The sequence below is a fragment of the Cervus canadensis genome, chromosome 29, assembly GCF_019320065.1.
Source record: "Cervus canadensis isolate Bull #8, Minnesota chromosome 29, ASM1932006v1, whole genome shotgun sequence".
NCBI lineage: Eukaryota > Metazoa > Chordata > Mammalia > Artiodactyla > Cervidae > Cervus > Cervus canadensis.
In genome coordinates this window covers 32,513,016-32,540,753 of record NC_057414.1, presented here as the reverse complement: position 1 = coordinate 32,540,753, position 27,738 = coordinate 32,513,016, and the positions used below count along the sequence as shown (strand labels likewise).

Below are 27,738 nucleotides of genomic sequence, written 5' to 3'. Positions count from 1 at the left end.
TATATTCAGCCTCATCCAGGCCTCTAGAGATACACATTGTTAGTAATATTGATAAATCACATTTGAATAGTACTTTGTGTTGAAAATGTAATTTCCCACAGTTTTATCTGATCCACAGAGCATGTGCTTTAAAAAGGCAAGATAGGTATTCATATAATTAAAATAATCTGAGAGCTAAATGATGGACATGAGTTTATTCGGCTAGAAACAGTCATCCTGGGCTTAATACTCAGGCTTCTGGGGCAAAGCTGAGGAGTCTTTCTATCAAGAGATCCCACAGATCCTATGATACCTGAAGATGTTTCCTATTATACAAATATTTGTCCTGGAAAAAAGGAAGAAGAGAAAAGGAACGAAGAAAAGACAGGCTGACTAGTCTTTTCAGTCAAAGTAAGCCAAGAGAATGCCCCTCCGTGGACTCAGCAGTGGGTTTGATGGATCATTTCTCTGTCACGATACAGGGGCGGCTAGGACCCCTGGTTGCAAGAGGCGGCGGCTACAGCCTGCCTCACATGAACACTCCCCAGAAGCTGCAGCTCTGGGGTCCAGTGCATAGGGCGAGGCCGATGCAAAAGAGAAGGAAGGTTAGGAAGAGCCAGTGATGGATAGGAAAGATAACAAAACAGTCATGCAGACACTGGAAGGTCCAAAAGTATACTGATGAAACCTCTCACCCACTCTCCTAATAGAAACCGAGGCTATGTAGGACAGGGCTGTGGGCGGACAGGTGGTCACAGGGAGCTGCAAAGTCAGGTGCCCGTCATGGGAGGGTGCGTCAGCAAGACCCCAGACCCAGACAACCCCAGGCAGGGCGCCCACACTCCACTGCACTAACTCTGTGGGCAGAGAACACATTTGGGATCAGACATAAGCTGCAGTTGTGTCTCACCATCTGGATAACCTGGCGCACATCACTAACAGCTCACAAAGCCTTAGTTTCCACATCTGTAAATCAGAATCATAATAGTGCCATCTCGTAGCATTCTTGTGAGATTCAATAAAATAATGGAGTCACGCTTGCTATAAAATTTCTCATTCACAACAGGAATTCACAGTCTCAGTGCAGGTATGAGATGGTTGAATTCTATTCTTTGTGTGTGCATCCATGATTCGACATGCATTTCTTATTTTTCTAGCCCATCTATCTGCTCATTAAAAAGAAAACACTTAAAAATTCTGCATTATAAACTCCTTCCATGTTACAGATGAAGATGTACCTTCACCTGTAAAATGTAGGGAAGGGAACAATGAGGGTGACCCAGGCATCTCCGTTTGCCTGGAGCTTTTCTGGTTTCAGCGCGGAAATTCCCATGTTCTGGGAATCGCCTGTGTGCTAGGTGTTCTTAGTCGCTCAGTCTTGAACTGTAGCCCACAAGGCTCCTCTGTCCATAAGGATTCTCCAGGAAAGAATACTGATGTGGGCTGCCATGCCCTCCTCCAGGGGATCTTCCCAACCCAGGGATCGAACCCAGGTCTCCCGCATTGCAGGCAGATTCTTTCCTGTCTGAGCCACCAGGGAAGCCCAACTTTCAGGTAAACCAGGATAGTTGGTCAGCTTGGAAATAATATCTACTTGTGGATTAATGCAGGGGTAAGATAAAGTGGGGCTTCCCAGGTGGTGTGCGTGGTAAAGAACCCACCTGCCAGTGCAGGAGATGCAGGGGACATAGGTTCAATCCCTGGGTGAGGAAATGACAACCCTCTACAGTATCCTTGTCTTGGAAATCCCATGGACAGAGGAGTGGTGGGCTACAGTTCTTGGGGTTGCAAAGAGTCAGATATGACTTACTAGAAAACAACAACAGCAGTTTAATAAACAGGAACCATTGAAATTATTATATAATCTGAAAGCCTTCAAGGGCTATTTAGAGATGTTGAGGAAGTTTAGTTATTTCAGTGTACTTACATTCCCGTACAGCCTTGTCAAAGCACTCATTCATTCATTCAAAACCTACATGTTGAACACAAACTGTGTTCCAGCATCCTGTTGTGTGCAGAATGCTTCCTGAACAAGACAACCAGTCGGGCTTACATTTTCCTTGGGAGAGCAGACCATATGCAGTAATCTGGTGTGGGGTGTTCTACATCAGGAAAGATGATGGAGGAAGGCTTCATGGAGGAGCTAAGGTTTAAAGAGTAAGACAGACCTGGCCAGGCGAAGAGTGGGGAGAAAGGAAACTATGAAGAACCAAAGAATGACCTGATGTGTTTGGGGAGGAAGGGAAGCCAATGACTGGACATTCCTACACCAGGTTATAGACCCAGGCCTGGGTGTCTCTGGACACCAGGCAAGTGGAGGGTATTCCAGATGGGTCCTTTTAATTCTGTAAAGACACAGGTCCCAAGGCCTTAGCTGTGATGCAACCCTTGCTGTGAGAACAGTCCTGAGCTGCCATAGGCATCTCAGATCTTCACTGCAGAGAGGAGGTGGGGGTCAGGGGGTGGGTGTGTAGGGGGGGCATGCCATCAGCAGCAAAGGCAGCATCTAAGATGCTTAGATCTGCATGTGTCCTCAGGAGCCTGGTCCAAGGCACTTCTGCGCATCCTCAGCCCCACAGGACCGTGAAAGGCTAATAAAGCATCTTAATTTGGATTTAATAGGGTATCTACTGTGCGCTAAAAACAGCCAATTGCTATTTATTAATGACATAATTATTAGAACCTAACACCTGGGCAGTAGAGGCTACATGAAGAGTGAGGAAGTTCCCCAGAATACTGTTTTAATAATTATGTTATTTAATTATTTACACATTTGAATTAAAATTCAAAAAGAGCCAGATTATACCTTAACATAATATAGTAACGTGGAACTGGATCCAAAGAGCGTGACGGAGGGGGTTTCCACCTTTCTTTCCATTCTAACCTGACCATTTCTCGATTGTTCTGGTTCGATAGGGATCAGTTTTCTAGATTCAGACCTCAGAAGTCAGCAGAGACATCACATGCATCTATGTGGAAATAAGCTGATGGCCTCTTTAAGGGTCCATGAACGTTTTGCAAATCTCAGACTCACCCCAGACCTCAACTGTGTGATCCCAGCTGCCAACAGGATACTCCTGCCAGTCTACTGGTCCCTTATCATCCCCATGAGCTTGTCTAATACAGAATCAAACTAATGTTTTGCCCCAAAGAAGTTATTCATATAATGTAAAGGTATGAGCCATCCAGCTGCTGTTGAACAAAATGGCCTTCATGTCAGACTCCAGGCTCCTAGATCCACCACCTGGGATCCCCAGGCGCCACGGCTTGACCTTGGCGTTGCTCTCAAACCCACCCTTTTCTTTCCACCCTTACAGAGCCCACGGTTTAACCCAGGCCTTGAACATCACTTGTAGAAATTGATTTCTCAACTTAAATTTCTGTGTATTTGCTCTCTGACACCTTGTTACAAGCTTATTTTGCTTAAAGCATATTAATATATATATATATATATTTACTATATACTTATATATAATATTTCCTCTTTTAAACAATTTCAAATGCTTGCCATTGCCTATAGGATGGAGTTAAAACCCAGGAAGTGGGCTAATCCTTGAGTGGGTTAAAATTTATCTACCATTCATTTTGTGTTGACATGACATACATATTTGCCAAGCACTGTACATGCATGCTCAGTCGTGTCCAACTCTTTGTGACCCTATGGACTGTAGCCCGTCAGGCTCCAATGTCCACAGGATTTCCTAGGCAAGAATACTGGAATGGGTTGCCATTTCCTCCTCCAGGGAATCTTCCCGACCCAGGGATCGAACTCATGTCTACTCATGTCTCCTGCATTGCAGGCACTTCTTTCCAGCTGAGCCACCAGGGAAGTCCTCACCTAATACTAAAACTCACTTATTGCACACTTCACATAGCTTGGGACTTCTGTAAGTGCATTTCACAAACTTACACCTAAATCCTGAGGAGAACCCTGTGAAGTACATGCATTTGGCTTCATGACATGAAGATGTGAAGCACAGAAAGGTGGGGTGACGGGGCCAAGACTGCCCAGCTTGAGTGCAGTAGATCCAGGATCTGGACCGCTGCTCTCCATTGCCTCTGGCAGTGGGTAGACTGCCTCCTCACGTGCACCCTGGATTCCTGCCTTCCCATCTGTGCCCGTGTACTTCTGTCCCACCTGCAGCAGCTTGATTCCCTTCAAAGCCTTCTTGACTGTTTCCCCATTGTCGATCCCTACACTAGACTCTGTGGCCCAGGAGAAACTGTCCCCACACCCTCACTGGTGGTGATTCTCCCACACTAGCTCACAGAACTCAATGTCTGTACTGTGGTGTCCAGTCACACACAAGTCTGTGATGCACTGGGATGTTTATAGGCACTGTTTCCCCCAGTAGACTGTAAGTTCATGGAGGATCAACAAAACATGTGCATTTCTGCACATCATGCACACACCTAACCCAGTTATGTGTGCAGTAGGTGTTCACTCAATAGTTTTTGTTTTTTTTTTCAATATGGACCAATTTTAAAGTCTTTACTGAATTTGTGACAATATTGCTTCTGTTTTATGTTTTGATTTTTTGGCTGTAAGGCATGTGGGACCTTAACTTCCTGAGCAGGGATCAAACCCGCACCCCCTGCATTGGAAGGCAAAATCTTAACCACTAGACCGTCAGGGAAGTTTCTTACTTAGTGTTTGGTGAGTGACTTTTGGCCCTGTCTCCTTCAGTGGCTATTCTTCCATTAACAATGATGCTTGGCCATCAAAATTCTTAGTAATAGGATTTTTCTAACATCACCTCCTTTGCCTGGAATGCCTTTCTTCCTCAGAACTGATTAATGTTTACTTATCTCCTGGGACTTGTCTGAGGTGTCTCATATCCAAGGAGCCCTCCATGACATCCATCTCCAGGCTGGCTAGAGTGTCTCTCTCTGCATTTCCTCACCACCTTATCATATACGTTAAAGGGATTTGTTTCTGTTCTGGTTTTTTCATCTCTAGACTGTGGACTCCTTGAGGACAAGCACTGTGTCTTTTCATTGGCATATCCTTGGGGCTGAGCACAACACTGGTCTATGGAAGTGCTCTGTGAATATTGATGGATGAATGAGTGAACAAATGCGTGAATGAATGAATGAAAGCAATGCAATCCTAGTATGTTTCTTTTTTTTTTTTCCATTTACTTTTATTCCTAGTATGTTTCTAACAGCCTGCTTGATTAGCCAAGGTAAGATGCAGGATGTATCCATGGAAACAAAATAAAATTGTAAGTAGCCCTATCTCCATTGGCCAAAATCTTCTTATGAACATGTATTAGCCACAATCACAGTGCATCCTTGTCGATTTAGTTTAATTTTAAATACTGACAGCATGTTAGCAGTTGCCACCTAGACAATGATACTTGTAATCTCCTTGCATCTTAGGCACTGTGCCAGTTAGGGTCGATAATTGGGATCGCATCTCTGGTCAGACCACCTCACCTCTCTGCCCTGCATGGTCTGCCTTTCAAGTTCATCTCAGGGCAGTCTGCCATCTTCAAGCTCTACTCTGAGGCAGGCTTGAAAGGCCAGTGAGCATTTCACCAACTTCAGCTGCATGAGTTGGACGAGTTCCAGTTGTGAGAGGAGGGAGACAATTCTAGATGATTCTTCCAAGCATGAGGTGTGATGGTCTCATTTGATATACTCACTCTGCTGACAGCTCTGGCCCAAACTGCCTCCTCTTCTACTCGGGGACTTTCCATTGTTCTCTAGTGTATGATTAGCAGATTAGCTATCATGTAAGAAGCCAGGAAAATGAACTCCCAGCAAGCCCTTCCAAAGCAAAAGTAATTCATTACCCAGCCTGATTTCCACTTAAAATGTACTTTGAGCACACTTCCAACTACAAACCCTAAATCACCCTGTGTTCACAAAGTCCATCATTTTTTATTTTATTGCGTGGCGTTGGCGTGACATAATCCCTTGCAGAGCATCTCAGAGTGCTTTACAGATCAATAAATTACTTACCTGCAGAGTTGAAGCGATGTCTGCAAGGCCAGCACCGTCATTCTGCAGCAGCCTGTCCTCTAAGAAACAGGCAAGGCTGTGCGATTGCCAAGTGGGGGCAGGATCAGGGCTGGGGCTTCAAGAATTACAAGTCCCAGTTAAAACTGTGTGTATAAAACGCATCAGATTTAAATGACTTAGAGAGCTTAGAAATTGGGATCCTTCAGATGGTCAGCAAATCAAGTGTTCAGTCATTAACTCATCAAGTTTCTTTCTCTTCTGGAAGTTTCAATTTAGCTTTTATAATGATACAGCCATAAATCACAATGATATGTCTTAGAAGTTTCAGATCTCAGAGGCTGGGGTCATTCCCCAGCCCTGGCTACATCCACCTTCACACTGCTCTACCTGAAGCTCCATGTGGATTTAAGTCTAAAAATGATGAATTGATGCTTGCTTTATGCAAGGAGCTGTATTGGAGACAGCAGAAAATAAAATGATGAGCAAGGCTCTTGTGCAGTGTCTTCCAGTATAATCATGTATAGTCAAGGAAAAAAATGACACATGTTATGTAAACCAGCTAATTTTAATACTGTGGAGGAAGCTACATGGTCTCCAGGATGGAGAGGGAGTGCCCTTGGACATGGCCTAGAAGACCTCCTGGAAGGGATGCTGGCTCAACCAGGCCTTGAACGATTCCAGTCAGTCTAGACAGTTGGAGAAAGGTGCTGGGGACCAAAATCAGAACCAAGGGCTTGAGGCTCAGGAAACAAAGTCCGGTGTATGCTTGTTACTGAGCATTCCTGGTTGGGTGGGGCTTAGAGATGGATGGCAAGTCAGTTTTCAGGAGAAGGAGGGAAAATGGCAAAGAACAGCTATCTGCAGACACCCCCGTTTCTGGAGGAGAAAATCCAGCATAACCAGGACTGAGTGATGAATAGTTCCAGAAGAGAAAAGGCAAGTGCAGAAAGTTCCAACCAGTCTTATTTTTGTGTGAGGGTTGCATTGGGGTCTTAGCCTTGTCTGGGAAGTAAGGGTGATGGTCAGCTTGCCTGGGGTCTCCTGCAGGCCAGGTGACACCGTGTCTTGGGGGATCATGGGTTCTGGAAAGACACCTGGGGGTGGCTCAGAAGTGTGCTGATTGAAGGAGGAAAACTGCTGTGAAGACACCTATGAGAATCGGACAGAGAGGCCAGGCAAACTTGAAGCACTAGTGTGTCAGAACCAATGTTGGTAGAACTGAAATGACACGTGTTAATCGCATGGTTTTGAGGTTGGTGTAAACATGTAGCTAGTTGGGGAAATGGTTCCCTTGAACAACTGTTATAATTCCATCCTATAAATATTTGTTGTATTTTTACTACGAAAATACATATTAAAAGTGTCTGTGGCTCAGTTGTGTCCAATTTTTTGCAACCCCGTGAACTATGGGCAGGCGGGCTTCTTTGTCCATGGAATTCTTCAGGCAAGAACACTAGAATGGGTTGCCATTCCCTTCTTCAGGGTATCTCCTAACCCAGGGATCAAACCTATGTCTCCTGCATTGCAGGTAGATTCCTTACCATCTGAGCCACATTCCCAGGCTCTCCGACATTGCCTTTAAATAGGAGGAAATAGAAGGTGAAGTCAAGGTGAGATGTTTCTCTCATGCGTAATGTGATCCCTCTAGTTCCTCCTCATTAACTGTAGCCCCTGTGTTTCTGTCCCTGGGTTATTCTGCCCACTCCCCTTTGAAGACAACAAAGAAATACTTCAGCAAAATTTTAATTTTCCTTCTGCCTGTTTCGTCTCCACAGTATCTCCCAAAATTGTGGAGATTTCTTCAGATATCTCCATTAACGAAGGCAACAACATCAGCCTCACCTGCATAGCAACGGGTAGACCGGAGCCCACGGTTACCTGGAGACACATCTCCCCCAAAGGTAAGAGAAGCAGCTTGGTCCATCATGTCATGCGAGGTAGTGGGAGAATCGTTGTCTCTGGCAGGAGGTTATGGTGCTGGTGGCTTGGTCACAAGGATCCCACATTCTTGGTGGTCTGATAACAATATACTCATAGCTCTGCTGAGAATATCGGTGTTCTCAATGCAAGACGGGCATAACTGCTAAGATTCCAGAAATCACACTGGGGGATTGATGCAATCCCTGGGAGATTAACCTCCCTTGTTTCTGGGTGAAATGATGGTAGGATGTCCTGGCTGACTTTTCTGGTCACATTGGATGGTAGAGTGCTCAGTTCGGTATTGGTGGCATTGTTCAGCTGGCTGTGGTAAGAGAGAAAACACAGACACACAATGATGGATGAGAGCTTGGCATGGCCATGTTCCTAAAATGAACATTTCCAGGTCTGTACTGCTTCAACATTGCCAAGGATCTGGTCGCTAGGCCTTCAGTCCTTGTGTGGTTTTGTTGTCGTTCTACTCTGATTAATCCTAGATAACAAATATCACTTAATGTGTGACCAAATTGCAAAACTCACTTTGTCTAAATGTCTAGATGTTTTGTAGACCAGACTAAGTCTTGTTTTGTGCTCGCATAGATTGAACCTGAAACTTTAACAATTTAAGGCAAGATGCCATTTATTAAGGGCTTCGCCAGTGGCTCAGCAGTGAAGAATCCACCTGTAATGCAGGAGGTGCAGGAGACGAGGATTCAACCCCTGGGTCGGGAAGATCCCCTGGAGGAGGGCATGGCTACCCACTCCAGTATTCTTGCCTGGAGAATCCCATGGACAGAGAAGCCTGGCAGGCTACAATCCATCGGGTCACAAAGAGTCAGACATAACTTAAGTGACTGAGCATGGGCATCATTTATTATAAAGCTAGCTTTTATGCAACGTACATTACATGGTTTCATTGGTTCTTAAATATCAACTGAGTGTTTGGGGATATAGTGATAAGCCAGAGCAGGCAAGTCTCTGCTCTCATGAGCTCACATCCCCATGAAACAAATAACCAGTAGTATTAATAATAATAATAAGCGGTGATAAGGATGGGAAAATAGAACAGGATATGTTGACAGAAGGACAAGAGGTTTGGTCAGGAAAGGCATTTGACATGGTGACATTTGAGCCGAGACCTGAATAAAAATCCTTAAATTTCATTGCTTGTATATGGCTAGCCTAAAATACATTTATGTAAGTATGTAGGTATACATGAGTGTGTTTGTAGGTAGGCATGTGTGTATGTAAGTGCACTGTTGACTCAATGAAGGTTTAAGATGCTAAAGGACAGATACCCACTATTGTAAAATAGATAAACAAGGGCCTACTATAAAGCTCAAGGAACTGTACTTAATATCTTGTGATAACCTATAGTGGAAAAGAATCTGATATATATATGTATATATATGTGTCCTCTACTGAAGTTATGGGGGTGACCTTTCACACCAGCACCGTAGTTGGTCACAGAATTTGGGCTGTGACCCCAGGCCAGATATCTCTCTTCCTGCTGGAGCTGAGGACTGTCTGGCCCACCCCAGGCCAGGTGTCCTCTGTTCCTGAAGAAGGCGGGGCATCGCAGGGTCTGCTACACCTGGCATTCAATACAATCAGTTGAAGAAGACTGCATGGGCCCCAGATAGCAAATTCCCTCTCTTGGGGTGACAAGTTGCCCTAAGGACATTTTCACAGAAGGGGTGAGATTTTCAGTGTGTTTAGCTGAAACCCTGAGAACTCTCCGTAGCCACCATACTTGAAGGCACCACTGTGAGTGAGGGAATCAGAGAGATGCTTACGTTTCTGCCAGTCTCTTAACTGGAGCTGACCTTACAGGTGGACTGGCCCACAATCTGGGAAGAGGTTCCACTGGGCATGAGATCGCTAGTGATGAAAAGTGGTCCTGGGGCACATCCCAGGGAAGGGTGTCCAGGTGGACAGACTTTCTGGTTCAATGTGTGTGCTGTTCATCCCTGTAAATGTCGGGTCCTCGCTCCCGCTGGACACTGGGACGGTCCGTGCCTTTAGAATCCACAGAGCATTCATCATCTCAGCATCATGGACTTTGCTTCTGTCAGGAGGCACCTCTCCCTCCATCCTGCAAGTCCCCCTCTGACTCCTGTTTGATGTCTTTTCTCATCCCTCCTCTGACTCTGCAGCTCTTTGTCCTTTTCTGGGTTCCTTTTCTGCCTTTCCTTTTCTTTCCTTTCTTCCCTTCTCCTCCGTATGTCTCCTCTTTTTGTCCTGCCCTTTCATGCTTTCTCTTTTTGTTCTCTGCTTTCCTCTCTCTCACAGCCTCCTACACGTTCCCCTTCCATCTCATTTCATCCCACATTGTCATCTCCTTTTCTCTCTCTTCCCCTCATAATCACTTTTGTCTCCCCGCTGTGTTGGCACCCTCTCCGATCTTCCTGCTGAGGTTCGCACCGCTGTGCGCTAGCATCCTTCCCCCACCCCGGTCATCCAGCTGCCTCATTTCCCCAGGGGACTTTACCTGAGCCCCGGCCAGAGGCATCCATTTTCCTGGGGTTTTAGCTGCTATGGAAACAGAAGATGGATCAAGATGGAGAGGAGCAGGATAATCAGAATCTACCTGTGGATCAGAGTAATTTAGACGCGCAGCTTTTCCCAGATCCCTGGTCGGGATTAGCTACCCAGATTCAAGCTGACGAGAGACACGCCACGTGATAACTAATCACCTCGGGGCTCACGGGGTGCTGCTTTCTCAGTGACTGATTATTTGGAGATGAGAGCTGTCATTGGGCTGCAGCCGAGCCCGAACTGAAGCTGGAGACCCTTAGCGGGCCAGAGCTTCATCTCACCCCACTAAGTGTCTGCAAAATGCAGCTTATTTTACATACATGTGGACAGGATGGGGGTTCCTTGGAAGAAAAGATGCCCTGCACCTGAGCAAAGGCTCCAAAGACAGAGCCTCTGTCATCCCTGGTGCCACTCTGTATGGGCAGGTCATGACTCAATCAAGGGCATTATTATACTCACACCCATTAAAGCCCTGAAGGAGGGCGGACCCAGGCTGGACACGGTGGGCAACCTTGATGGCTTCACTACATCTTCTTTCCTGCACTATCTGTTTGTTCTGCACATTTCTGAAAACTCCTAGTTTCCTCTATCACAACTCATATGGTGCTCCCTGCAATAAGCTGACATTGGTTTATAACATTATATAAGTTCCATGCATAAAAGATTATATTTTAACTTCTGTATACACTGCAGTGAGCTCACCGCCAAAAGGCTGGCTTCCATCCGTCTCCATACAGTTGACCCCCTGCTCCCATTTCACTACCTGCCCCCACCCCACTTCCCCTCCAGTAACCTTTATTCTGTTCTCTGTATCTATGTGTTTTGGTTTAGTTTGTGTGTGTGTGTATATATATATATATTCCCCATATAACTGAGATCATATGATATTTGTCTTTCTCTCTCTCACTTATTTCACTTAACATAAGTTCCCAGATTTCACTGCCTTTATGTGGAAACAAAATAAAGAAGTGTTAACCGCCATTGTATAATAGTGGCTTATGTATCCAGATATACAGAAGCTGGGAATGATCTCATGGTGGGGAGAGGGTGGCAGGGTCTTTCTCAGAAGGTGTCTGCTTGGCACGTTACATCAGAAGGCAAAAGTGTCAGTTGTCCCTTTCCAGAATAGAGAGAAAGTAAGACTTCTCAGGCCACCTCTTGACATTGCCGTAGAATGTGAGAAGTAACATTTCACCTGTTAGTACTGGTTGTATGTCTTTTTGGCTCCCTTTATGAACTTAGAGCTCCCAGGAGTTCAAGAAGAAGGTGTACTAGCTTTATAGAGATATACCCGCCCTCACTGTACATACCTCTTTTGAAGGGTCCAGGTGTTGCCTTGGTGTTTTCAGGACAAAAAGCCCATCTCACTTTCTCCTACAGAAATGCCACCTGGAGCTACACAAATGTCGCAATGGCCCCTTGCCGAATCCCCCATTTTAACCTGCTGCTCCAGGCACTGGAGGACCAGCAGTGGTCCCCAGAGTCCCTCAGACACAACCCCCACTTGTGATTCTGTGTCTTGTCTTCTCTTTGCCTTCCCGAGATGTTCAAGAACTTACCTCAGCACAGCCCTTTCTTATCCAAAAGAATACCTTTAATGCTGTCTATTCCCCCGAGTCTTCTTAAGTAAACGGATATCCCATCTCTTCCAGTGTGTCCTAAGAGATGCTTTTTAAGACCTCACAATTCATAGGAAAGTATTCTCAAAGCCCAGTTTTATGTCTCCAGCTTCCGCTGGACTGTCAGAGCTTCAGAGAGGAAGCTGAGATTTCTGTATTTCCACCTCCCTGGGAGCCCTCCATGAAGCCCATTTGAAGGCTGAGTCCAGCTACTGTACCTATGGGGTCTGGGCTCACTGACCATCCTAAAAAAAGCAGTCCTTCTGGGTACACCTACCTCAGCCTTTATCCTGTCAAATACAACACTGAAAATGACTATGTCACCAAGGCTATTGGGAGGAAGCTTGCAACTTGGGTATTGGCAGGGGGCTCAGGAGGGTCCAGCAATCAGTCCACAGAGATGTCCAGATTCTGGCTCATGAGTTCTTTGAGACCAGGGCCTGTGTCTCTCTTTTCTCAGATCTTCCACCTCCTAACTCAATACCCAGCACCCAGAAAGCATCTAAGAAATATGTGATTCCATAAACAACCTTTGTGCTTGCTGGTACCCGCAAGGGCATGACCATTCTCCTACCTAATTCAAAGATTCCATCTGCATCCTTGAGGAATTCTCTTCCACTTTGATATTGTGGTCCGTATCTGGTGTGTTTCCTGCTGAGACTCTGCTGGTGAGTCTCCAGGAGATTTTCTCTGGTCTTTTTTCTCAGGAGATTTTCTCAAGTCTTTCTGGAAGTCCCTCTGGTGGGGCAGCTGCTGTGGCAGCTGGATGTCTCCTCGAAGGAGTGACTCCTTTTTGAGTTCTCTTTTGCAAGGACTGAGATGGCTCCCAAACATCTTTGGAGGTGGATCTTGGGTGGGCTGCCTCCTGTCCTCATCACTGCCTTACCGCAGTCACTTTTGCAATGTCTGTTTCTCTGACACGTAACTCACCAGGCCCTTCCGGGCACCTGAGCCTTTTGTACACTTGCTCATCATCCCAACTCGCCTGTGCCTAAACCCACGACAACTTCCAATGGTTTCATAAATCAATCCTGGGTGTTCCCAAAGAGAGTGAATTCAGTAGTCCATGAAAATGTACTGTTCCTCGTGGGTTAAATAATAATAATAATACAAAGAAAGAAATCAGTACAACAAAAAGGAAATATTATTTAAAACTTCTCCCCCCATCCCTCAGTGTGTGAACTGAGGTGGTGTAGAGGGGGAATGTTTCTTCTCGCAGCCCCACAAAGACCCCAGGGGTGCGGGGGGTCAGAGTTAGAGGCAGACTCTCCATCCATTGAGCTGCACACCAAACCCATCTCTTCCCACATTGCGGGGCGGATGCTTCTGCAAGCGTTCCACACCCTCACCTGTGGGGGTGGGCAACCTGCCTCCGCTGCCCAGCCCCTTCCCCCACCTCCCTGAGCTCCCCTGCTGGACTTGAGGACCCAGGGGGCGGTCAGCTGTCCAGGCCCATCCTTGTTTCTCAGAGCCTTCCAAGGCACCAGCTGGTGAGGACAGGGTGACCTGCAGATGGGAGGGCTTCTCCAATGTCCTGAGCCCTCCCTGACCCGCCCCCCGCCACCAGGCCCTCCCCTGGCCCCGTGCCCACCCGCTTCCCATTTGTCAGCATTGACAGGCCTCCCTCCGCAGCCGAGCAGGACACGGATGTACTAATTGGCGTTGCAGGTATCACAGCTTGAGTTCAACCAAAGCTGGCAGGTGCCGCAACTCTGGTGACAGCTCTGCGGAAGGGTGTCAGGAGGGGAGCTCCGGTGTGCCAGCGGCTGACGCGGCACCCTGGCAGTAATGAGCAGCCTGTCAGCACCCGCGTCAGGGGCCCCGCGTGGCACGGGGATCATTAGGACGGCCAACAAGAAAAGAAGTCTCCGGCAAAGAGGCGCCGGGGATGGGAGGGCAGAGGACAAAGTGGGACTAAAGGCTTCACCTCGCCCACCAATGTTCACCACCCCGAAGGAGGGGGCCGAAAAAAAAAAAAAGACGCAGGCAAGACAAAGATCTTCATGAAAGGTCTCTATCTACGCCCACCCTGGACAACTTAGTGGAACCTTGTTCTGGTGGCTGCCCTGAAATTAGCTGTACAGGTGATACATCTTTTCTGCCGTAATCCGGGTGGGGGTGTGGGGGGCGCGGACCTCAATGACTGAATCACCGCTCCAGTCACGGCCAGGGATGTGAAGCCAGGGATTAGCCTCCGTTCCCGAGAAACAGGGGCCTGAAGGAGAGGCGGCCTGGGCATCTGTGTTCTTTGGCTCTGTGTCAGGGAGGCTCCCTGGCAAGGGGGCCTGCTGAGCTGTGAGGGGCCCGCCTGTCTTCTGCTGGAAGGCTGGAATGGGGGCGAGGCAGTGAGCAGAAGGCTTCTTCCCTGAGGTGTTGCTTCCCACAGGTGCGCCGGGGTGATGAGCAGTGTGTCTGCTCTCTCCATCTGCTTCCTGAGGACAGGTGAGAATGGTCCTTTCTTCTGAGCCGTGCGCAATGTCTGGCCCTTGTCTGAGGCTCTGACCACCTGCCGTGACTCCTTGTCCTGGCTGGAGGTGACTTGCCCGAAATGGGTGACTTTGAAGGCAGGTCCAGCTGCATTTGCATTCCCTTCGACAGCTGAGGGCCTGGGTCCCGCTGGGGCAGCGAGAAGCCTCTCTGAAGATGTGCTCCTTTCTTGGGATTTTGTTCCTGCTTCTCAGCACAGCACCTGGAACTTTCAGGATCTGGTCATAGACCCCAAGGGCCCCCCCGGCTCGTGCTGTGGGTCACACTGGGGCTTGAGGTTCACCTCCTCCTAGGACTCAACCTGCTGTCCTTATACATCTCCCTGTAGCTTCTCGATCGAGTCCTACTCTTTTTTTAAGACCAGACTCAAATGCTACCTGTTTGAGAGCCTCTGGTGACTTTACTCTGGCAGAGCATCTCAGTCCTTCCCCCCGAGACCCCACAGCACTCTGCATGGTGACGATGCTCGCCCTTGCCCCAAGGCTCTGGAGGACTCCCCGACCCCTTGTCCATGGGATCGGGGAGCAGAGGCAGGTCTCCTGAGGTTGTTTTACCTCCAGTGCTGAGCACAGGACCTGACAGTAGCAGGCACTGTAGGGGATCATGGAAGGACCAAGTGTCCATAGTGCAGATGGAGTATGTTTCTTCCCTTTTAAAGTTGAGTCTGGTGCATAATTTAAATCAAAATCAACTTTAGCAAGGAAAGGGTAAGATCCAGGAATGTCGTATCTGCATCATCACGTTTCACAAACCAATCAAAGGAGTTCGTGTAAGAAATGCCTCTCCTCCCTCCCCTCCCTGCCCACTCCCCACCCCCCTGCTCCGGGAACCGGCTCCCTAGTAGACCCAGGATTGAGCCTCAGGCACTTCATCTGCAGAATAGAGCTGACCAGGCCCTGCCAAGGTGGAAGTGGCTTGACAGTCATGCTTCCCAGTGCAGGGTGCCCAGCTGACAACATACAGCAGGCGCCTCACCCTGGTGGCTTCCATGGCCCAGGCCAGCCCTTGCTCTCCTCTCCCACCCAGAAGACAAGAACAAAAAGGAGGAAATTAAAATTCCTTCCTCTGAAAAGGTTAAGTCCTTACAAAAGGACTCAAGCTCAGTCAATTGCCAGAAAGGATAGATCGTCAAAGGTGCTTCCTCAGCACCTCCCTCACTCCCATGATTTTCTAATTAACGTAGGTGCTTGATTAAAATTCCCAGAGTACCCCAAGTAGCCATCCCAGGAGGGAACACATAATTGCTATTGCAAAAGATATTACAGCGCTCATTGATGGCGGGAGAAAAAAATAATTGCATCATAATGGAAAGTGGTGGATCTCCTGTCCCGCGGAGCAGGGGTGCATAAGGTATTAGGTCCAACCTGTACAGAGAAAGCAGTTCATTATGATGGAGATAAACCAGCAGTCCATCCTCAGGTATGGGGCGAAGCGATCCACGAACTTGTTAAGTAAATGGTTTAAACACAGATCAAGGTGGCAAAGAAGGAAGTGGAGGGAGACATTTATAGATCACTCTCTTAACTCTGTAATTTGCTTTAACTGTAACATTATGGCTACATAGATACATTTAGGGTAAAATTTGCCAATGTCAATAAGGGTTTTATAAGTTTAATATTTATGATCTGGTTTAAAGTAATATTAGAGCTGTGCAGCTTCCTACTTCAAAGAAGAGGGAAATCATAAAAAGACTAGTGGGGAAATTAATGAGTTCAATGTGCCTCAATTGAGAACATATGAAATCAAGCCTCTGTCTGGAAACCGAGGGCAGGAGTGCACACCACAGACGCTGTTTGTGGTTTTACCCAATTATTTTAAAACCCTTGAAAAATGTTGTAGAATGAGACGTCGGCTGAATGCAGGCACTGCTAAACAGCATCCTCCCCCACGCTCTCCTGAGTCTTGGGCTATTTATGCGGGTACTTGGTGACCGTTACCATGCAGAACTGTTTTGATGAAACGAAAAAGGAAACAGAAGAGCAGAGAGATTGTATTGTCTTCCCCACAGATGCTAAGCCGCACTGGCTCGGTTATTACAAAGGCCGGTTAAAACGGCAGCCCCTCTAGGCCAGGAGACCCCATCTCTGAGGGGCACACCTGATAGGCAGCTCTTTGGGGGGTACAGAAGGGCCTCTGCAGGGCATCACCCTCCATTACAGCCCTGAAACCTCCTCTCCAAGGAATCCCCATAGACCAGATGAGGGCTTCAGGAATCCCATGGCCAGGACTCACCAGGAGCTGCCAGGAGAGCTTGGAGACGTTTGCAATCAGATTGTCCTGGCCACGAGGACTTTGCTCTGATGCTTTGACTTTACACCTGCTTTTCCATCCTGCATCTTATCTTGACCTGTGATGACTGCCTTTTCCTTAGAGTCTGAATGGCAGGGTCTCTATTATCCAACAACAATAACTAAGACTCCGAGGATATTCAAAAATGTGCTATCCACTCTTCTAAACATGCAGCATAGTCGTATGAATTCTTCTCAACAGCAGTGTGAGGCAGGTCCTCTGATGAGCCGCTTTACTGATGAGGGAGCTGAGGCTTGGGACACAGACAACCCAGGACACAGAGCTCCAAGTGGCGGAGCTGAAACCACCCCCTCCACGGCCGCAGCGTCTCCGGAAGGCGTGTGCTTAATGCCCTCTGGGGTGACCCTGGACCAGCAGCATGGGCGTCCCCTGGGTCCTACCCCAGACCTCAGATGGGATGCAGAAATCTGCATTTTGGTAAATCCCCGGGGAATTGTGGTGCACCCTTGAGAGTCATCACTGTGTGCTGTTTGCTCTGTGCTAGGCACTCTGCTTTACAAACCTTAATATCACTTAACTCCTACAGACGCCCTTATAAGTAGGCGTCGTTTCCATTTTGGCAAGGAAGAAATAGAGAGCTGATAGGAAAATTGGCCCACAGATATTATAAAGGTGAAGTTCAAATCCAAACCTTTTTGACTCCATGATTCATATTCTTTTTTTAAAAATCTTTTTAATTTTTTTAATGAAGTATTGGTTTTCTGCTGTATAGCAACGTGAATCAGCCACAGTTATACATATATCCCCTCCCTCTTGAGCCTCCCTCCCTTCCCTCCATCCCACCCCTCTAGGTCATCACAGACTGCCAGACTAGGCTCCGTGTGTTACACTTCTCACCAGCTATCTCCTTTACACACGGCAGTGTTTATATGTTGATGCTACTTTCTCCATTCGTCATATTCTCTGCCTCCTCCACTGTGTCCACAAGTCCATTGTCTACATCTGCATCTCCATCCTTTGCTGCAAATAGGATCATCAGTCCTGTTTTTCTAGATTCCATGTACATGTGTTAATATACGATGTTTGTTTTTCTCCAAGATTCATTTTCTTTTCCCCGTGTCGCTTCTGACCCATGGCTTCTCCGTCTCTGGGACATGGCCACTCTCTTTCAGGCCTCCTTCCTGCCCAGAGTCTGTGGTCCTTGGGTTTCCAGGTGTCCACAATCTTCCTACAAGTTCAGCCATACTCTTGTCTAGACCCTGGGCTCCAGGCTGGGCTCTGTGCTGGGCCAGGACGCTCCACCCTCCCCAGACTCTCAGGCTCCTTCCAGTGGATCTTTGCAGCATCACCTCCGAGAGCAGCGGACGCAGCCCCAGCACGCGCGGTGACCACTCATTTCTCACGGGAGGCATCATCCTCCCTAGAGCCGCTTCTGTGAGCTTCAGGCTGTCTTCCCTCCCCCGCCGCCCGGACCATGCAGCACGCGTGGCAGTGCGGCAGCTGCTCCCTGACTCAATATATTTCTTCCTCATGTTAAATACTATCATTCACTCGCACAATGGTATGTCTTCGGCTTTGATTGTTATTATTAGGTTGTTTTACACTTTAACGGCTTTAGATATGAAAAGAAATTGCTGGATGCCAGGCTATGTTTTTCATTATCTGACTCCATTCAGTGTCGCTCCGTGTCCTTGTGGCATTTGGCACACTTCATCTTCCTAGGGGTGTAAAATGCCTTTCCTGCTGGAACCAGGACAGTGAGAGAGCAATGAGCAGAATACCAATTCCTGTTCTTCCAGATCCAGGGGCCAGCCTCCCTCGGGGCTGGGCTGCACACGCTCTCCAGATGTCCCACGCTTGCCTGGGTATTTGGGGTCAGGACTAGGTAGCCCTTCCTCACCTAAGAGCGCCATCCTGCCCTTTACTCTTGACAGAGGCTGATTCTTCTACATTAACCCTCCCCCCCAGCCCCCAAAACAAATCGTTCTTCTCTTCTCTTAGCAAGAGTTAAAAGGAACGACGTTGGGCTTAATCATTATTTGGACAGATCTGGATTCCTGTTTAATGGGTCTGCAGCCCAGGAGGCCTCATGCTCCTTCCTAATGCCCCGCATCACTGCTTTGCCCTTTACGGCATGGTTCATCAGGGTCACAGTGGTTGACGATATTCAACCAGTCATCTGCGTGATCGAGAAAGACGGATGGCTTCTTCCCTCCATTGATTTATTTCCTCTGTCGCCCATCATCTCCAAAAAGGATTAAAGCAGAGAAGGTGACATGGATTTTTGTGCCCAGAAAAACTTCTGAACAAAACAACCCTGGTTGTTTCCACATTGATTCAACTATTTACTCAATAATTGCTGTTGAGCACCTCCTTCCCTGCAGCTGTCTCAGGCCGTGCAGATCCATGGCAGGACAAAGCAGATGGAATCCCTGGTCTCACAGAGCTTATATTCTATTAGGAGAGACAGAAAGTAAATGCAAGGATAAGTGAACCTGGGAGTGTATGATATTGAAATTACTGTGAAAAAAAATTAACCAGGATAAGAGGCAGAGAGATTGTCAAGCATCAGTTTGGGGTTTGCAGCCTTCCATAGAGTAGATATGGATGGACTTATTAAGAAGATACCCTATAGAAGTTAGGGGAGGAGGTATTTGGAACTTTGCTGGCAGGGCTGGCTTTTGAGTCCCAGGCCCTCCATCACGACACATCCAGGATGCTCCAGAATCGTCATGGAGACCACCCGGCTATGGAAGACTTACCCAGTACCTGCTCGCCTCTCAATGGACTCTAAGCTTTAGGAGGGCGAGGAGCCTGCTTCTCCTTGTTTCCCGCCATGCACCAGTGCACAGCGTGCTGCCCATTCAATCTGACAGTTGGTAAATGTTTGTTGAGTGAGAGAGTGAGTAAAATAAGCATGGGCTTGGACTTCCCTGTAGTCCAGAGGTTAACACTCTGTACTCCCAATGCAGGGGCCTTGGGTTCGATCCCTGGTCAGGGAACTAGAAAATCTTTCATGTGGCAGCTAAGACTTGACACAGCCAAATTAATACATAATTTAAAAAATAAAAAGGTAAACATCAACTTGCAGTGTGAGTAGTTGTGCAAGTATGCTAGAATGTTACAAGGTTCAAGTCAGAAATGGTGGTCCTTTCATCAGTGACTTCAGGTTCCATAGAATGACATGTTTGGGCCCATAACAGTGGTAGCAAAGGGCTGAGATGAGGGACAGGTCCATGGGGAAGCAGGATCCAGGTACCTGGTGGCATGAGTATCTGACAGATCACCAAAGGGAACACTGAAATCAGTCCAGGTAGTGGCCCAGGAGAGTGGCAAGTAGGGCTGCGATACAGGAGTGAAAGCTCTCAAAGCATCATGGGGAGTTTGGGACATCAGTCCTTGGCAGCAGGAAGTGGGGAGGGTATAGATGCAACATTGTCAGAGGCAAGAGCTGGAAGATCAAGTTTGTCAATAAGAATGTAAAAGAGGAAAGATTTTCAAGTTACCTTGGCGGGTGAGGAAGGTCATCACCCCAACCTCTGATGCTGAAACCAACAGTTTCTTGAGGGCTTCCCAGGAGGTGCCAACCTCAGGAAATACCTGGGTTTTGGTTAATAAAGGCATTCTGGGGGGTGCTCATCCCAGAACCTGAGGTCTGGGGCAGCGTTTTGCTTAGGAAGTGGGTGTTCCAGAAGCAGAGCCATCAGACATGGAAGGTGGGGGGGGCGTGAGGATGAGACCTGCAGAGCATCGAAGGTAGGGAGGTGATTCCTCCCTGCATGCCCCCACCCAAGAAAGGGGTGTGAGGCTGATGGGGTCTAGCCCCCGTGGTCACCAAGGGAAGACAGGAAAGCACATTTCACAGGCTTCAGCTGCAGCCTCCATCTTTTTTTCTTCCTGAGCCTTCAGGTGGGTAGTGACAGTAGGTAGCTGCTGGCAAGACCAAGCCTTCTTGTAGGCTTCAAGGCCTACAAGGAACCCAAGGAACCCTAGGAACCCATGGCCCCTGAATTGGGAGTGCGGAGTGTTAACCACTGGACCACAGGGGAGTTCAAACCCATGAGTATTTTACTCACTCACTCATTCAACAATTCTTTATCGACTGTCTTGAGATTGAATGGGCAGCATGCTGTGTACTGATGCACATGGTGGTCAGCAGGAGAGGCAGGCTCCTCGCCGTCCTAAAGCTTAGAGACCATTGAGAGGCGAGCAGGTACTGAAGCGTCTGTAGTCTCTTCAGAGCGAAGAGGCTGACCTTCAGGAAGCTACTGAAAGGTCAAGGTCAAGGATCATGAGATGGCATGAGTGGAGAATAAATATGGAATGTGGAGATATGTAGGGAACCAAATTGCCAGAACTAGTCACGGGTTTGATGTAGGTATTAAGCTGAGAAAGACCCCCACGTTTCTGATTTGACCTCCTTTATTGCCCATTTCTTTATAGCTGAGATTCTCATGAGTTCTCTCACGTGGCTTCATTGTTGTTGTTCAGTCACTAAGTTATGTCCAACTCTTTTCAACACCATGGACTGCAGCACACCATGCTCCTCTGTCCTCCACTATCTCCCGGAATTTGCTCAGATTTATGTCCGTTGAGTCAGTGATACTATCTAACCATCTCAGCCTCTGCTGCTCCCTTCTTTTTTGCCTTCAGTCTTTCCCAACATCAGCGTCTTTTCCAGTGAGTCAGCTCTTCGTATCAGGTGGCCAAAGTATCAGAGCTTCAGCTTTAGCCCCAGTCCTTCCAATGAATATTCAGGGTTTATTTCCTTTAGGTTTGATCAGTTTGATCTCCTTGCTGTCCAAGGGACTCTCAGGAGCCTTCTCTAGCACCATAATTCAAAATCATCAGTTCTTCACGGCTCAGCCTTCTTTATGGTCCAACTCTCAATATCCGTACATGACTACTGGAAAAACCACAGCTTTGACTATATGGACCTTTGTTGGCAAATATGACTTATGTGGCTAGGTAGGATATCAGGAAACAGCTGGTGCCTGATTTATTTCTGCCTGTCGATCCATGTGGGTTAGTTCCCTTTTCTCCCAAAGTGATCGTTGCAACCCCAGGCTTATTTATTTATTTATTTATTTATTTATCTTTAGAGAATCAGGAATTATTAGACTGAACAGAAATGATAAAGTACAACAGAGATATGATAAATAGGCAGAAATGAATCATCTTTTATTCATCAGATATTTTTTGAGTACTGAATACATGGCAGTGTGTGGCAGTGAACACGGCATTCAGAGCCCCTGCCCCATGGGACTGCAGTGTGGGAGTGGGGAATAGTCAATAAATAAATATGTGAGCTGATGTCAGGGAGACAGTACTGTGGAGAAAAAGAAGACAGAGGCAAGCGAAAAATGATAGTGGTGCTCCTTTGGTTAGAGTGTTGAGAGAAAGCCTGAGCACACACTGATGCTGAAACTTGGCACTGATGTGAAATTGAATCTCAGAGACAGAGGTTGGGATGAAGTAGAGAAGAAGAGCTTTATTGCTCTGCCAGGCCAAGGGGGCCACAGGAGTCTAATACTCTCAAACTGGGTGTCCCAACCCTAGGTTGGGGGGAGGGATTTGGTGAGGGGTTTGATAGCAGCGCTTCACGGGCAGCCTTGCTGATGAGAATCAAGGTATTTGCAGGACCTGAATTCCTTCAATCCAGAGGTCATCTGGCCTCAGGTGGTCTCATACTGTGCCTTTCTCTCTGGAATGAAGAATGCTTCCTCAAGGAGTTAGCATCTCCCATTTGTTGGTGGTTTTAGTCGTGCAGACCAACTCAGAGATACTGTTCTGTGTATCCCTGGAGGGGGAACCAGAATTCTACTCCAAGGCTGCACTATTGTTCCTTGACTGCTCCTTCCTTGTCTCCGTATTCCCCTCCCTTCACAGATTAGCAAGTGTTTGAACCTACCCTTTGGAACTCAAGGAAGATCAGGGACGGGGTGGGGGGGGGTGGGGGGGTGGCTGAATGAAGCCTATTTCCTGCAAACAAAAAAAAAGAGGGACACAGAAAAGCTTTTGCCCCGTAAGAGCCCCCCACTGGGTCCTACTGGGTTTTAAGACCTTGGGAGCTGAGTGAAGTAAGGCAGTGAATAGGTCAGAGGAAGAAGGGGTGTTCCAGGCAGAGGGACCTGCAAGTTCCAAGGCCCTGAGCTGCACAGACCTTTGGTGTCTGCGAGGAACAGCCAGAATGTAGATGCAAGGAAGTGACATGGATGCTGTGAAGAAAGCCAAGAGTCAGGTCATATACTGCCTCGAAAACCAAGTTTAAAACTTTGGCTTTTGTCCCAGCAAGTGTCAAGCAGGATCATGAACTGATTGAGTAAATGTTGTTAAAGGGTTACATTTACTGTTTGAAAGGAAAGACTGGGGTAAAGGGGCAGGGGTGTAAGGGTGGCAGCTATGGTACCAGTTAGGATGCTGTTGCTTAAGTCCCTGACGAAGTGATGAAGGGTGGGCTGTGCTGGTGTTGTCAAAGATGGGAAGACTTTATCCAATCTGGGATGTATTCTGCAAGCTGACAAGGTTTGCTGACTTCTTAGATAGGGTTTGTGAGAACGAGTTAGGAATCAAGGGGTATTCTAAGATTTGTGATCTGTACCAGCTGGTGGCTACTTCTATCAATTCCTGCCATGAGGAACTCCACAAGGAGCAGGCGTGCAGAGGAAAAAGGAGCTTGGCACTTTAGGTATGTATATGGAGATGCCGAGTAGATAGCTGGCTCTGCAAGGGTCAGGTGCTAGAAAAATAAATCCAGGCGTCATCAGCATGCAGATGGTGTGCAGAGCCACATGTCTGGCCATCACCACCTATTGGGTGAAGGTGGACAGAGGAGAGAAGTGTGGACAGGGCCCTGGGGTATTCCAAAATTGTGGTGTTAGAAGAGGAGTATCTAGCGAAGGCAATTGTGAGGAAGTGGGTGGAGAGTGGTGAAGGAAATCTGAAAGGTGCAGACAATGCCTTGTGGAAGAAGGGAACAATTAGTATCACATGCATTGCTTAGAAGTCAAGGGAGATGAGGCCTGAGAAATGACAGAATGTACTCACACGAGACATTGGTGAGAGAGGTTCTGCCCAAAGATGGTAGATTAAGATTAGCTGGAGAGCTTGCCTGGTCGGCCAGTGGTTAAGAATCCATCTGCCTGCCAATGCAGGGGAGGTGGGTTCCATCCTTGGTCCACTGAGTCCACATAGCATGGAACTAAGCCCGTGTACCAGAACTAGAGAAAGCCTCCATGCAGCAACAAAGACCCAGCACAGTCAATAAATAAATAAAAAGACTAATTGGAAAGGGAGAGAATGGGTTGAAGAAATGGACAAGACTTTTAGAGAAGTTTCGCAATAAGGTTTTGTAGAATATGGGATTGACGGGGAATGTGAAGTCAAAGCGACTTTTCCCCGAAGTGTGGTCTGCATCCTGGTCACCCTTGGCCGCTCCCTAGCTGTACTGCTGGGTAATTGCTAGCCTTCAAGTTCTCAGCTGTTTCTTCTTCAGGTGAAAAAAAGAAATTAGCTATGACTTGTCTCTTTTTGCGGAGCAGCTTATACATTTTGTTTCTTTGTGAGGCTTTCCAATGCTCTTGGGAAACTTAAGCCAAAGTTACCATGTTGCTAAAACAACTGACCATCTCTGACCTGGAGAAGCATCGCCTGGAGGGGAGACCTGCTGGGAGGTCTGGTGAGGGTTCCCTGCTGGTGGTGGTGGTTTAGTCACTCAGTCATGTCTGACCTTGGTGACCCCATGGACTGTAGCCCACCAGGCTCCTCTGTCCATGGGGTTTCCCAGGCAAGAATACTGAACTGGGTTGCCATTTCCTACTCCAAGGAATCTTCCCGACCCAGGGATCGAAACTGTGTCTGCTGTGTCTCCTGAACTGGCAGGAAGATTCTTTACTACTGAGCCACCGGGGAAGCTGAGTGTTCCCTGGTGATTGACAGTTGAAGCATTTACTTTTTGGATTGTGAATCCTCCCACAAGGAGGGGCCTAGGGATGTAGGATGATTTCTGCTCACCCCCAACCCCTCCCCAGGGACCACAGAGAAGTTCTCAGAGTCCTCAATATTCTACCCTCCTTGACCAGACATGAACCTGAAACAGGATGTCTGAATTCATCTTTTCTTTAAAATCAGAACAGGAACCAAGTTACCCCGGGGAAGCCTACATATGGCAGCCCACATAAGCCCACTTTTGACCACAATCATTATCCAAGTGAAGCCTCCACCACAAAGAAAGCTCCCTGTGGATGGAAGGAGAAGGTCAACTAATACCAGGAAGTGTGGACAAATACAGCCCAAATCCAGTTCTGGAGGGCGATACTGTCTGGGGAAAAATACCTTAGCCTTTACAGCTGTGTACTTTGGACATTCTGCAAACGCCCCTGATGTTTGAGTGCGGCTGAGCCCAGGGTCAGGTACCCGCGGGGCAGAGGAAGCAGAGGCCCAAAGTGTTCAGCCTAGAAAAATACTAGAGACGGGGAAGAGCTCATCCACCCGAAGAAAGCTGCCTGTTGCTCTGACAGGTGGCAGCAGCGTCTTCTACCCCCAGTCCTCCCTTGCAGGCAATGCCCGAGTCTCCATCCACAGTTTCTCCTCTGGGTCCAGACAGACCTGCTCTCCCTGTCTTCCTTACCCTAGGGGCACTCCTTGCCTTTCAGAGGGGAAACCCTGACTCAGTGGGGCCCACTGTGTAAGATGGAAGGATTGGAGTGGATGGTTCCATCTCTGTGTGCCTCTTTCTCTCTATCAAGAGCCCCACGACGCTTGAGAATCCAGGGCAATTCAGTAAGTGTGACCGCAGTGTTTTCTTCAACATTATTTTGCTCCCTCTGGCTTTGTCGCCAAGTGTCCGCACTGACCAGCCCCGGTTCTTGCTCTTAAGAGGCCACGTTTCTCCATGTGTTGATGCGTTTCTTCTCTTTATCAAGGCACTTTCCTAGGCCTCTTGATTTCAGTCACTCAGGTGTTGTCATGGCAATGACATCCTCAGAAGAGTGGTGCTGCTCATGTTGTCATGGTTATAAGGACCTCTTGATGAGAGCCTCACTTCATTGTCATCACGCGGCCAGCAGCGAGGAACGCCAGGATCTCTTGGCAAGCTTGAATTCTTAGGCTAGAAGCTAGTGGTTCTGTGCCTGAAAATGCAAGGGGCAGTAATTAGGAAAATGACAGCAGTCTAAAATGGTCAGATTCGATCTGCATGAAAAAGGAGACTTAAAGAAGGACCATCCTCACCTCCTTCTCCTCCTCCTCCTCTTCATCATCATCCCAACAGCTAATATTTTTATTGTAGTTTGGCTGTTTTCCAGGCACTTTTCTAAATGTTTTACCTATGTGAACTTTTGCTTTCTCTTGACAGTCTTTTGGTGCAAGTGTTATTAATGTTCTCTTGTAGGTGGAGGAACTCAGACCCAGAGCATTTACTTAAGTAACTTGCTCAAAGACACACACGAGGCTAGGAGGTGGCTGAGACTTAACCAGCCACGTTGGTTGCAGAGGCCTCACACAGAACACATTAATCCACTGCTTGCCATTATTCCTGACAGCAAAAATCAGGATGAATCAGTCCAGCTACTGAAGGAGGAATCAACAGTGATCATCTTTTTTCCCACTAGAATTTGAGTAGTTTATAACAATTTTAATTTTTGAAATAGTCCCATATTTTCCTTTGATTCTCTGACATGCTTGTAAGTTTAATATCGCTGTTAACTTTGGGGGGCTATGCTGGGTCTTCATTGCAGCGCCCGGGCTTCTTCTAGTTGTGGCGCACAGCTTGGCTGCCCTGCAGCTGTGGGGTCTTAGCTCCCTGACCAGGGATGAACCCATGTCTCCCTCATTGCAAGGCTGATTCCTAACCACTGGACCACCAGGGAAGTCCCTGCTGTTCATTTGATTTTACAGATGAGAAAACCCAAGTTTGGAGAATCTATGGTTTCCCAAAGAAACTTGTCTGCTAAATTGTGAGACTAGTGGTGAATACATGACCATCTACAGACTCAGAATCAAGGCTTTTGTTCTGCCCCTATGCCCATCCTACCAAGGGATGTGGCCCAAAGACAGGCTCTGGGGAGAGGAATGGCCGAAGCATCTCGGGGGAGAGTTGCCCACAGTCACCTCTGTTGGTGACAGACGGGATGAATGGCAGGTCAGCCTGTCACTCAGGTGGACATCTGCCCTCTCCTGCCCCCTCCTTCTGTGTGTAATGACTCCATGGGTTCAGCAACGGCTTCTTCCATCCATCACAGTGCAGGCGGCAGAGGGCAGCCTGCCCGCCATCCTGACTACTGCCGCTGACTTAGCTCCTGTGAGCAAGCAGTGTAACCTACATGGGAGAATCCCAATACAAGCTTAATCATAGCTCCATGTTTATGCTGATTTTCAGAAAATGACAATTAGACACAAGTAAGTTACTTAGAAACCAGCCTCTGAGTAGGGACAGCTATTATAGCAGAATGCGCAGACCCCTAAGAGCTGGTAGGTCTTGTTCAAGTAAAGGGGCTTGGAGGGAGATGTGCTGGGTAGAGGTGGCCATGAGGTTCATAAAGGTGATAAAAACAATAGCAGCAAAGGCTTATGGTGCTCTTACTACTGTATGTCAGCGCTTTCCCTCTGCTGACTCATTCAATCTTTGGAACAAAGCTGTGAGTTGAGATTCTGCTGTTATCCATATGTGACACATGAGGAAATAGGCGCAGAGTCGCTCAATAACCTGCTGAATGTCAGGTAGCTGCTAAGAGGTAGACCTGCAAACCAACCTGCCTTGCGAGTGTGTCTGTAGACGCTGGCACATGGTCTGTTGTGGCTCGGACTGGGTTCCAGGAATGGGGCCTGAGCTTAGAGGCTTGAGAAGGTGAATTTTCACCACTTGAGCTCTGAATATACCACTTTCTGTGCAGAGTTCCCTTGGTCACATTGCCCATCCTCTGAGCCTTGGTCATCTCACCTGGAAAGTGAGCACCCCCTGATAGGATGGCCATCCTGAGCT

The 27,738-nt window shown here is 47.7% G+C and overlaps 1 protein-coding gene across 6 annotated transcripts in view; it reads left to right on the top strand.

Annotated features, from left to right (window-relative positions):
• The window catches only part of NTM (neurotrimin), a 1,022,340-nt gene that overhangs the window by 823,268 nt on the left and 171,334 nt on the right, over positions 1 to 27,738 (top strand). For all 6 annotated transcript variants that reach the window (XM_043452247.1, XM_043452249.1, XM_043452245.1 and 3 more), the window contains one exon: positions 7,722 to 7,847. In XM_043452247.1, the coding sequence (XP_043308182.1) occupies positions 7,722 to 7,847 (126 nt within the window). The remainder of the gene's footprint in view (positions 1 to 7,721; positions 7,848 to 27,738) is intronic.